Raw genomic sequence first — 12074 nt, forward strand, 5'->3', positions numbered from 1 at the left:
TTTTCTTTCATCACAGTAGTTCCTTTTGGGAATAACTATCAAAATATACACTTAATTCCTGCTATACAAATAGACAAAGGTTACACATTTCAAAAATATATGAAGCCAACTAATAAATGGAGAAGAAATGATGGAATCAGAAAATCACCCTTTGGGGATTCCCTGGCGGTCCAGGGGTTAGGACTCTGCACTCTCACTGCTGAAGGCCCAGGTTTGATCCCTGGTCGGGTGGTCAGGGAACTAAGATCCCACAAGCCTCGCAGTGTGGCCAAAAAAAAAAGAAAGAAAAGAAAATCACCCTTTGGCATCCAAATAATTATTTTAGACAAGGATCATCAATGGATACTAAAGCTAGTAGGTGACAGTTTGATGACAAACAGGATATTTACAGTCTCAAAATATCTCCCCACAAGCTACCTACTAATTATAAAAGGAAAAAATATCAACTTTTGGAAGCAACCTGGCAAACACCTCTTTCACCAAGTGGGACAAAGAGATACCACGTGCCTCCTGATGTGATACACCGATCACTTCCATGGTATTCTGCCAAAACGCATAACCTTAACCCAATCCTGAGAAGCAGCCACCGAGCTCAAATGGAGGGGCTATACGAAACAAACGGGCTAGCAGTAAGTCGAGAAAGACAAGGACAGACTGGTGATGAACTGCTGCAGACCAAAGGAGACTGTACAGGTGAGAACAAAATGTAGCCTGTGAGCTTGGACTGCATTTGCACCAGAAAATTTTTTTTTCTTTTGCTATAAAGGACATTTGTAGGACAACAGGTAAAATATGAATAAGGCTCACAGACTGGATATTAGTACTCTATCCATCCTAATCCTGCTCTAGATACCTGTGTAAGACTACGTAAGTGAACGCCCATGTTTTTAGTAAACAACTCACAAACGATAATAAAATGCACATACAGAGAAGATAAAACAAGTGGTGAAGTATTGCCACTGGGGTCTGAATGAAACACATGGAAATTTTTTGCACTGGTATGTTGGCTTTGGGTTTATTTGTTTTGTGAGGTATCATGACATTAGTTTCAGGCGTACAACATAATGATTCGATATTTGTACATGCTGCAAAATGATCATCGCAAGAAGTCTAGTTAACATCCATCACCATACATAGTTACAGGAAGTTTTTTTTGTGATGGGAACTTGTAAGATGTGCTCTCTCACCAACTTTCGACTAAGCGATACCCGCTGCATGTTACCCCCAGTACTTAATTTGGAGCTGGAAGTCTGTGCCTTTTGAGCCTCCACCCATCTCGCCCAACGAGGACCCTTCCCTGTGGCAACCAACCACCTGGGAGCTTCGTTTGTGTTCTGTTTTGTTTAGATTCCACATAGAAGATCATACAGGGTGTGTCTTTTCCTGTCTGACTTAGTTCACTTAGCATAATGTCCTCAAGGTCCAACCATGTCACAAATGGCATTATTTCATTCTTTTTCATGGCAGAATAATATTCCATTGTGTGCGTGCGTATAATATTCCATTGTGTGCGTGCGTGTTTGTGTGTGTGTGTGTGTGTGTGTGTGTAGACACACCACATCTTCTTTGTCCATTCATTGACTGATGGACACTTAGGCTGCTTCCATATCTTGGCTATAGTAAATAATGCTTCTTTGCACTGTTTTGTGAAACTTCCCTGTAGGTCTGAGTATTTTCCAAAATAAAAACTTTAAAAAGTATATACTGTCATGATTCTATTAGGACCAGCCAAAGAACTGTTTTAAATACACTGATCTTAAATAATGTTGGTTTTTTATTAAAGTACAAAATGAGTTGCTTATCTCTCACTCAGGACCTGGCCTCCTAAAGTCATCACTGGTAGCTGTGAGGTATGTCCTTACACTCTTTTGCTCTGATAAATATGCTATAAATATTGTCGCAACGTTATAAAGGAAGCCGTACTGCATGGATGCGGGTGTGGGCTCCGAGGTCAGACTATCCAGATTAAAATAACTTTCTAGTTATATAACCCTGGGCAAGTTGCTTCACTGCTCTTCTCCCAGCTGTAGAACGGGACCAATCCCAGGGCTTGTCACGGGGTACCTGCCTCACAATTACAGGAGGCAATGACCGCCAAGCGCTTCAGGGATCCCGCACGCGAGTGCCTCATAAATGTGAGCCATGCGTACACATCAGCCTCATTGTCAGCTCCATGCTCTCACCCCAGCTGCTTCTTTTCCTTTTTGCTTCGACATCCAATTTATGACTTCTTTTATCATATGTATCCTTATTTCAATTTTAGCTTTCTGAAACCAGGCAAAGTATTAAAAAGAACAAGTGAAACCCTCCGAAAACGGGGGTCCTCGATCAGTGGACTGCCTTTGCCAGTAGGTTTTAAACTCACCCTCAGAATTTCCGGCCAGCGGCTGCTCTGCTCAGAGCCTCTGTTATCAACAGTGCAGGGTTCAAGGATTCTTATTGTATTACAAAAGATCCAGGCCTCTGCTCCAGGGCACAGGCTGACAAGGACTACAGGCAGGCACACTAACTCAGTCCCACCTAAAAGTTCACTTTCTATGGATCTTGTTATCATTGGGCCCAATAACTACATATCTTCATCTGCTTCTTTTACTGACCACGTGCTGCTACCAAGCAGTCCTGGCACCTTCGTACACTGGCTCACTGGACCCTTATAACAATGCTATGTACCAGGTATCATCAGACCCCCTGCACAGATGAGTAGAGTGACCTGCTCAAAAGTCTAAGTGGCAGAGCCAGGACGGGAATCCAGACTGTTCATGCTCCAACATGAATTATTCCCAAATACACTTTGCTGCCCTTGCATATACATAAACACATATTCAGGAAGAAATGCCATTAATCACATACATTAAGGACACCATTTTTATTTGACAAGCTGCATAAATTTTCTTGCAATAATTTTTCCTGGATTTTTTTTTTTTTTTTTTTTTGCCTTTGCTTAGCACTGCTTACTGTAGCTTTCCTACTTGAGAGAGGCACCTGTCTTTTTAAACTACACCCAGAAAAATTCACCTCTTGCAACCCACAGGACAATGCTGCAGGGGAAACCTGGAAAGAATGAACAGCCTCTGGAAGGCCTCACCGCTAGGTCAGCACCAAGCCAAGAACAGAAACGGAAGTCACTTAATCTGAATCCAATCATCTTGTGGCTCTCCTCTCAAGGGCAAAGCGGGAAAATAAAAGCCTCAGTGGGAGCCAAGGTTCTAGAGATAGGCAAGGGGAAACAGAGGGGCCTCCAGGTATCTGTCAGCACCTGCGCCTCCAGCCATAAAGGGCACTTGATCTGGGGCAGGGGTCACACTGCGCCCCGAAAAGCAGCTAAGGAGAGACTAAACCTTCTGCAGTCTGCTTCTGGGCACCACGGCATTTACAGACGCTCCTACGATGCAATTTAACAGTTGATTATTCCCTACCCTACACTGTGCCCTGTCCTCTCATCTGCCTTACCTGTCCCCCCTTTACACCATGAAGACCATTAGGGTGGGGAGGAAGGAAGCCCTCAGTTAAGAGGGAACCTACAAATTTCAAATACAAGTCAGCACGGCCTGGGCCTTGAGACAACAGGGCACAGGGCTGGAGTCCACATATATTAGATTTAGACAGAGCGAGACTGCCCAGCGCTGGCCAGACACTGTGAGGGAAGGGACCGGGCCTGTCTTTTCCCACGGTATACCCACCCCCAGGGCAGTACCCGCACAGGATAAGTATTTAATGTACTTCAGCCATTGCATGGACACCTGGGTTCAAGTCCCAGAAACCTTAATTACCAGCTCTGTCGCCTTAAACAAGTTACCTGATTTATGTGCACGTCAATGTCTTCATCTGTAAAATGAGGATAACAAGATCTACTTCATGTGGCAATGATACGTTAAAATGAACACATCTTTAGCACAACTTCCGGTACACAGGAAACGTCCCATAACCGTGGGTCATTATTATTATTCTACAATGTTAAATACGAGTCCACAGTCACTTATCTAAAACTCTGGAGGCCAAATGTGTTCTGGAACACAGAATTTTCACGTTTTAGAAAGGTAAAACGCTGCACACAGTTTTAGACAGATAGATAGACAGACAGGCAGGGACAGATGGATAGGTGGATAGATGGACAGATGGATAGCTGGATAGATAGGTATCCCCTTGAACAGAACCTGGGCCAGCACCCACCATCAAACGTGAATATTTCTACAGCACAACATGCCCTAAGCAGGTAAGTGAGGACCATAAGTAGTCTCACATCGGTTTACTCCACATCAAATGAAAAATGAAGAACACTAGGCCTTCAGAGATTTGGGGAATTTGTAACTGCAGAGAAGGGACTGCGGGACTATATTCACAAAAGCACGTGGTCCCCACTGGGATGCTCTGTTCCGATCAGCCCACTAGACACGCACGTTCCTGCCCTGTGAGAACCCGCCAGGCTGCACGCACGGAGCTGTTTGGCTCAGTACAAGTTGCTCAGATGACCTGGGAAAGCTGGGAAAGGCTCCCTCAATTCCCTCCAACTGCCATGGCCCAGGTGGCCTCCCCAGGTGAGCTCACTCTTACCTTCATCCCTTCTCACCTAAAGGGGCAGGGGGAGACAAGAAAAGTGGCTGGTGGTACATCAGGAATCTACTCCACCATCTTCCTCTTTCTTTGAGTTTTATTCAGGAAAAACAGGAAGAGGAGACCACATCAATGAGGGCAGCCATATTCAAATTTTTCGTTGTTTTTTTTATTTTTAATGTCAGACTAATCTAGAAAAGAAGCCCCATAATCAAGAAGAAGTCTCCCATCTCCTCCGTGTCTCCCACGGTCACGGTGACATCGAAGACTTACGAAGCTCTTCCAGCAACGGGGTGGGGTGGGGTGGTGAAAGGTGCCCCACAGTGTAGCCCCAGGGTGTGCCGCCTGTATGAGGACATTACTTAAAGAACCAACTACTCACTCCCCAAGGTGACCTAAGAAAGTCCAAAGCTGAAACTGAGCAGGACCTGTAGGGGCTCCTGGGTACGGGGAGCCCTTCCGTTCAGCCTCCATGACCTTCCCTGAGTTCCGAGGGGCAGATTCCACCGGTTGCTAATCCAGGAAGGGAGGGGCTGGAGAGACATGGGAGGAGCAGCCAGGAAACAGTGCAGCCTTGGGGCAGGGTCCTGGTTCCTCCTCAAGGGACACTTAGTTTTCGAGGGCAGGAGCCTGCTGTAACCCCCTCTGCCTGGCAAAGCAATAAAGTTACTCTTTTCTACTTCACCCAACACTCTGTCTCCGAGATTCAGTTCAGCACCCCGTGTAGAGAGGCACCCGTGATCACAGCCAGCTCACAGCAGATAACCAGCAATAGGCTAGCAGATCGCATACTGACCCTAAAATGAGTCTGCACAAGAGAGCTAAAATGCTCCAAAAGCAAACTGCGTTCTATTTAACCTAAATGAATGCTCCGTTATTCCCAACTTATGTGCAAATTATAAGGCTCGCTCTTCCCCCAGCTGAATCACGAATGGTTCCCACCAGTAAAGGAGAAGCATTTACACATAGTAGGTGCTCAATGTTCTAGCTAGTGCCGGGGTTGGCAAACTACGGTCCAGGGGACCAACTGACCTTCTACCTGTTCCCGTACGTTAAGTCTTGCTAGAACACAGCCACACCCATTCATGAACACATTCTCTGGGGCTGCTTTGCATCATAATGGCCCAAACTAGTTAAATATTTACAAGAAGACCACAGGGCCCACCAAGCCTGATATGTTTACCTCTATTCTTCAAGTTTGCTGACCTCTATTCTTCTGAAAGGAACACTGGCTAGGAAATCAGACAGACCTACATTTTTTTTTTTTGCGGTACGCAGGCCTCTCACTGTTGTGGCCTCTTCCGTTACGGAGCACAGGCTCCGGACGCACAGGCTCAGCAGCCATGGCTCACGGGCCTAGCCGCTCCGCCGCATGTGGGATCCTCCCGGACCGGGGCACGAACCCGTGTCCCCTGCATCGGCAGGCGGACTCTCAACCACTGCGCCACCAGGGAAGCCTGACCTACATTTTTTTATTACTTATTTATTTATTTACTTGGCCACGCTGCGTGGTGTGTGGGATCTCAGTTCCCCAACCAGGGATCAAACCCATGCCCCCTGCAGTGCAAGCATGGAGTCTTAACCACTGGATCACCAAGGAGGTCCCCAGAGAGCCCTACATTTAAATCCCAGTTCCATAATCACAAGTAGAAATTACCTTGCAATTCTCAGTAATTTCAGTGACCTCATGTATAAAATTAGGATACCACTATCTACCTTGCAGGGGTGTTATGAAGATTAAATGAGATACTGAATGCATACGGTAAATAAGCAAGAAATGATAGCTATTAAACTTTAATCAAAACCAGGTACAAGTCTGTCTACCATGTTAAGAAATACTCAAAGGTAAAGTGAGCCAAGCCTCAGCCAGCTATTGTTTTAAATAAGACCTTGTGCTTGCATTCATCTGCATTCCCTGCTAGGAAAAGGAATAACAATACCCAAGCACTACTGTTTTGGAAAGCCAAAAGTACCTCCCTTTTCCTCTCTTATCCTTTTAGTCCTGAATTTAAAAATAAAAAATTTCAAGAAGCCAAGCTTCAGAGAATTATTTAATACAAAGTGAATCCCTTCGAATAAAACTTAAAGTGTACTTCAGGCTCTGAAGGAGAAATCTTGCTCTACGATAAAGGAAAAACACAGGTATGGGTCCCTAAAAGGTACGTTTCCAGATTTCAGTAAAGCAACCAGGAACACTTGCCGAGAGTATGCCTAAGTTCCTGAGTTCACACAGGTAACGAGGATTCGTTGAGCACCTGCTATGTTCCGGGCTCTAGGCTCCAGGTGTGAACAAGGCCCATAGTCACCATACTTAGAGACCTTAGAGACCAGGGGGGTGCTCAGCACTGGGTCAGATCAGAACCACAAGACATGGCCTTGACTCCAAAGCCATCGGTATGAAGTCATACAAGATATTAGAGCTTGAGGGCCCTGAGAGAAGATGTAGTCAAACACCTGCCCTGCACAGACAGGTAAAGTGACTTGTCCATGACGGCACGCGAGTCAGCAGCAAACCCCTTCTTCCTGCTTTCCTTCCCACCGAGCTGTCTTTCTTAGAAAGTACTTCACAAAGGGTCAAGTCTTAACCTTTCACTCCTTTGTGACTCTGCAATTCCTATTACGAAAAAAAGACCCAGTCTTCAAACCTCTGGGCTCCTCCAGACAACGTTACTACTTTCTTCTTCTGTCTTCCCACCAAATTCTGTGCATCTCTATTACTGCACACTCAACACTGACTGGAGCCACTCCCTTATTTATTCATGCCCACTCCGCCCCCCCGCCCCCCAGACTACAAGCTCCTTGAAGACAGGAACCAAGTCTTAATACTGACTGATACTCCTATCCCTCACCTCCTCCTTCCTATCAGGAGTCCGATACCATCCGAGTACCCCGCCTCTTCCACAGGGCCACACGCTTCGCTCAGGGGAGGGTGGACCCCTTTGTAGGAACCGGAGGTTGAGCATGATGGCTGAAGGCCACCGTGGACACCTGTCCATTTCCAGCGATACTATGGTGGGCGCGCAAAGCCATTCTGGCCAATGCGATGTAAAAAAGTCTGCTGGGGAGCTTCAGAGAAGGTTTCCTCCCAAGTACCAAGTAAAAGACACAAGCAGACATTCTTCTTCCCTGGCCATTGCATTAACTATGCAGACTTAATGGAAATTACTCAATCTCCTTATGATAGATAACTTTAAGTCAACTAAGTCAGCATTCAGTTACTCTGAGCCAGAAGCATCCTGATTTGCACACAGAAAGGTTCGTGGAGCCGTGATTCAAACACAGACAAGGAGACTTCCCAGACCTCAAAAATGTAAGGGACTAGAGTCTCTATCACCCTCCCCTTTGTAACGCTCCCACCACCCAGCAGCCACCACTTGTTAATTTCAGCTAAATGAATAAAACAGATGAATGAAACAGGAAATTTAAGCTCGGCTTTCAAAGACTATTAGGGTAAATTTTATGTCGAGTTTTAAGTGAACTATTAGGGCCCGAGGTAACCAGTCTAAAGCCTGCTGACTCTTAGATAAGATCAAGGTTTAATGTAATTGGAAAACAGTCTATACTAGAGCAAACAAAGAAATCCTGTAAGCACCCTTTCCAAGTCCGAATCCATGTCAGAAGACTGGTTCAATGAAAAAATCACAAAAGGTTCTGTTTCTGGAAGCCCGACTGTCTATAATGTCTATAGCACCTATTAGCACATGTTCCACGCTGTCTTCCCCCTCAACCGGATCCAAAGGGGCCACCTTCTTAACAAACTAAAGGTGGGGAGGGCGAGGGGGGGAAACGACACCTCTGCAGCACTCTGAGCCCAGCCCAGTTTTCATTCATGGGACCCCGCCTGGCCCTTCCCACCCGCCAAGGGCACCTGAAGAGCCTTGATCTTTGGAACCTAAAGGATATCCTCCAGGCCTTTACACACAAGTCACCGGAGGGCCCTTGGCTGAGTACCTGGGCCAACTTCAAAACAGCTAAAATGCAGGTAAAATGCCCACATCCTACTGCCAATTCCACCCCCAGAGAAAATTGGTGAAGCCACTTGCTCTTCATGAAGGGCCAGTCACTGCTAGACGCGATAGTCACTTTAACTTCAAGGCTGCAAATGCTTGCAACCTCTCCCACATAAAAGCCTCTCTTTATCCGGTCACTTGGCCTTCTCTCAGTGCGCTAAAGGACAAGGGGTTTTCTGAGCTCCAACAAAAATCAAAGAAAACTCTACTTGCTCTTACTGGAAAGCAAGGGATCATGCTGACGGCTCACAAAGGGTTCTCCTAGGACCCATTCTGATCCCCCACGGCTGCCCGGCCACCTAGAAGAGCGTCTTCCAGCGCATGGCTTACCTTGTAATTGCTGGAGTTCACCCAAAAGGTAGCGAGTCCGTCCACGAGTTTGTCTAATGTGGTCTGGTCATGCTCAAGGTCGGCAGACTTCTGTTTGTCTGAGAAATAGTCTATCAGTTCTTGGCCAACCTGCAGTCGCTTCCCCACATCCTTCTGCAGCACCTGTGCCAGGCAGGCCTCCATGCGAGGCTCCATGGTGGAATTCCAATCCAGAGCCAGCCGAAGCTAGAGGGCAGTCAGGGTGACACCCTCCCAGCAAGCGTCCCCGGGAGGCGGCCTCTTTGTTTGCTGAAGGTTACTAAGAGCCTGTGTTTCAGAGATGCAATCTGGGGAATGGCAACAATGCACCATGTGTGTCTGAAGAGCAGCTGGTAGGATATTAAAAGTCCAATTTAAATAACTAGTAGGGGAGAAGGGAGTGAGTGGCAGAGTGATGTTCTCCTCCTGGGTCTGGAATACTTCATAATTCAGCAGTCCATTCTGAAAAGTTAGAGAAGAGAACGACAAATCAGCACAGGTAACAAAACTCTCCAATGCTCGGAAACGTTCAATCACAGACAAAGCAGCTCACGCTGCAGCATCGTTTATAAGCACAAGTGGAGCGAGAAGCATGAACACTTGGCAACCATATCCGAATAACATAATTATTATTTTTATCAGGAAGAACACTGAAGCCCAAAGCAAAGCGCCAATGAGCTTGACAGTTGGTGGGTTGAGGTTTTTCACAATTTTCCAGTTTGTAAATGCACCAGTCAGGAGAGCAATCATCTGCTTCAGCTGGAAGATTTATTTGTAGCTTAAATTTTGCTTCCCACCAAAAACCTAACACCACTCTGTGTCTGAATCCTGTAGGTACTGTAGCTTACTGTTTCACTCTCAGTTTTCTAAAAATCCAAGTGCTGGAAGTGAGGCAGGCTCCACAGAAACACCACTGACCAAACTGGCCAGCCCGGTAACACTAACCAAAGCCGAAGGCAGCACCTGCACCAAACTTCTTGCTCAGCAGCTTCACAACAGGGTGAGCAGGTAGTGGTCCCTGCCTCTTCCTCCAAAGAGTGATGGAGGGAGAAAAGGAAATAGGCTCACATTCTGATCACATTCTATTGACACAGTGTTCTCCACTGACAATAGCACCAACTGGGCTGGGTGTTTTGTTACAAAATCAGGAGACCTCAAAATCGCGCTTGGGGTAGCGCAAAACACATGATATGGGGAAAGTACCAAAATAATTTTCATTAGACAAATTAAACAGGCCGACCATCTAATCTACAGCTGCTGGAACAACTGTACACATTTATATGTTACAATTTCTTCTCTCAATTCCTTCCATTCTAACCCAAGAAGACGCACAGAAAACCTGTCTTCAAGAGGCAGCATCCCCTCGACCCTGTACCAAATAGAAACGTTCTTCACGCCGACAGTAGACGCCGACTCTCAGGGGTTCAGCAGGTAGAGCTGACCTTATAAATCAAGTAACGTTAAAATTCGGTGCAGGGTGACTCTTCCAGTCTGAGCACAGGGAATCTCTCCCTTCCTGTCATCACCCCCACCCCATTCCTCCCCACAGCAAAAAAGCACAATGCTCTCTCTGAGTTCTAGAATGAGAAACAAGCCAAGTCATTCAATGAGGAAAACCCTCCTGCAAAGTCCCTGGCACTTAATTACCCATCTTCTGCTTTACTTCCAATCAAGAAGACTCGCTGTCTCACGTGGCAATCCTTCCTTAAATGGAGGAAATACACGCTTTCCAGTCATTTCCACAGTCTGAAACTAGTCCCTCCTTCCCAAGAAAGAACTTCAAATACAGAAAAGGACCTATTATCCTTCACTCCAACTTTTAGTCCAAACAAAATATCCCCAGTTCCCTAATGAGCTCCTATGTCGGACTAATGAAGGGTTCAGTGATACAGGAAAAGTGGAGAAACCAACAGAACCTTTTCTTTCTGGGCCCAATTTTAGCCCAAGAAGGAGCTCTAATAAGGTCAAGCTTGTGATAGATTAAAAAGGGCCACAGATGCTTTGCTACTCCCTCTTCCACCGAGGTGGGGTCTCATCCCCGCACAGTGACCCTGGGATTGGTCTGAGCCTTGCTTTGGCCAGTGGGAAATCAGAGACTGCAGGAGCGAGCAGAGGTCACGTGGAGCTTGCGTGACTGCTGTGCTGTCAGAAAGCTGGTCTAGACTCCTGAACACGAGAGGCCATTAGAGGAGAACCAACATGCTTCAAAAACACCCGGCAGACCAAAAAAAAAAAAAAAAAAAAAAAAAAAACACCCGGCAGCACCTGCCAGACACGTGAGTGAGTCCACGGAGGGACCATTCAGCCTCTCCTGTCATCCTCTGACTGCGGCTACACAAATACATCTAAGGAGACAAAAACCACCAGGTTAAACCACAAAAGGGTAAGAAATAGTTCATTGTTGTTTTAAGCCACGAGATTTGTGGTGCTTTGTTACACAACAGTAGATAACTGATACACTCCTTCTTCCGCTAAACATCTATCTTTCATTCTCAATGAAAAGAATCTCATATCCTTTATTCCTTCAAGGGGCCTAAAATCAACAGACACTAACCAGCAATGATGATGATGATACCGTTTTTGAGCAACCACATGAGGTGTCAGGCTCTATGCTAGATGATCTGTACAGACTATCTCTAATTCTCCAACCCACTCTATAAAGGAGATACTAACATCCCTATTTTACAGAGGAAGAAACTGAGGCAAAGGTAAGTAATTTTCTAAGGTTGCATGGCCATAAGTTTCCCTTCCCCACCTTCAAACCCTTGTTACTACAAGTCTGGCCTAGTTTTGTTCTGACTCAGGGAAAGAAGGTCAGACTTCATGCTTAGCTGGGAAGCAACAGGCAAGAGAGTAAAGTCTCCACTCCCCAGGGAGGAAGGAGCCCTGCATTCAAGTCTCTTTCCTGTGATTTTTAAAACACATATTATATAAAAACGTCCTCTTCAGTTGGAATTCTATAAGATTTCTAACAAATAAGTATATGCTTCTTGATGGTAATTATGCAGTAAAGCTTTAGCACACTCAAAAGTAGGTCACAAACTCCTTATGGAGGAAACCCACAGAATGAGATACTAGAAGCCCTCACGCATTAAGCAGACTGGTCCTCTCTGTTCTCTCTTTTTCTCCTTAATTTAAAAAAAGAAGTAACGGATGATCCCCTCC

General features: G+C 45.9%; 1 protein-coding gene across 20 annotated transcripts in view; it reads right to left on the bottom strand.

Moving 5' to 3' along the window:
* The window catches only part of CLASP1 (cytoplasmic linker associated protein 1), a 268556-nt gene that overhangs the window by 224236 nt on the left and 32246 nt on the right, over positions 1 to 12074 (bottom strand). For all 20 annotated transcript variants that reach the window (XM_067742183.1, XM_067742188.1, XM_067742189.1 and 17 more), the window contains one exon: positions 8892 to 9371. In XM_067742183.1, the coding sequence (XP_067598284.1) occupies positions 8892 to 9086 (195 nt within the window). In that variant the 5' untranslated portion in view covers positions 9087 to 9371. The remainder of the gene's footprint in view (positions 1 to 8891; positions 9372 to 12074) is intronic.

This window comes from Pseudorca crassidens, chromosome 6 (assembly GCF_039906515.1).
Source record: "Pseudorca crassidens isolate mPseCra1 chromosome 6, mPseCra1.hap1, whole genome shotgun sequence".
Classification (NCBI taxonomy): domain Eukaryota; kingdom Metazoa; phylum Chordata; class Mammalia; order Artiodactyla; family Delphinidae; genus Pseudorca; species Pseudorca crassidens.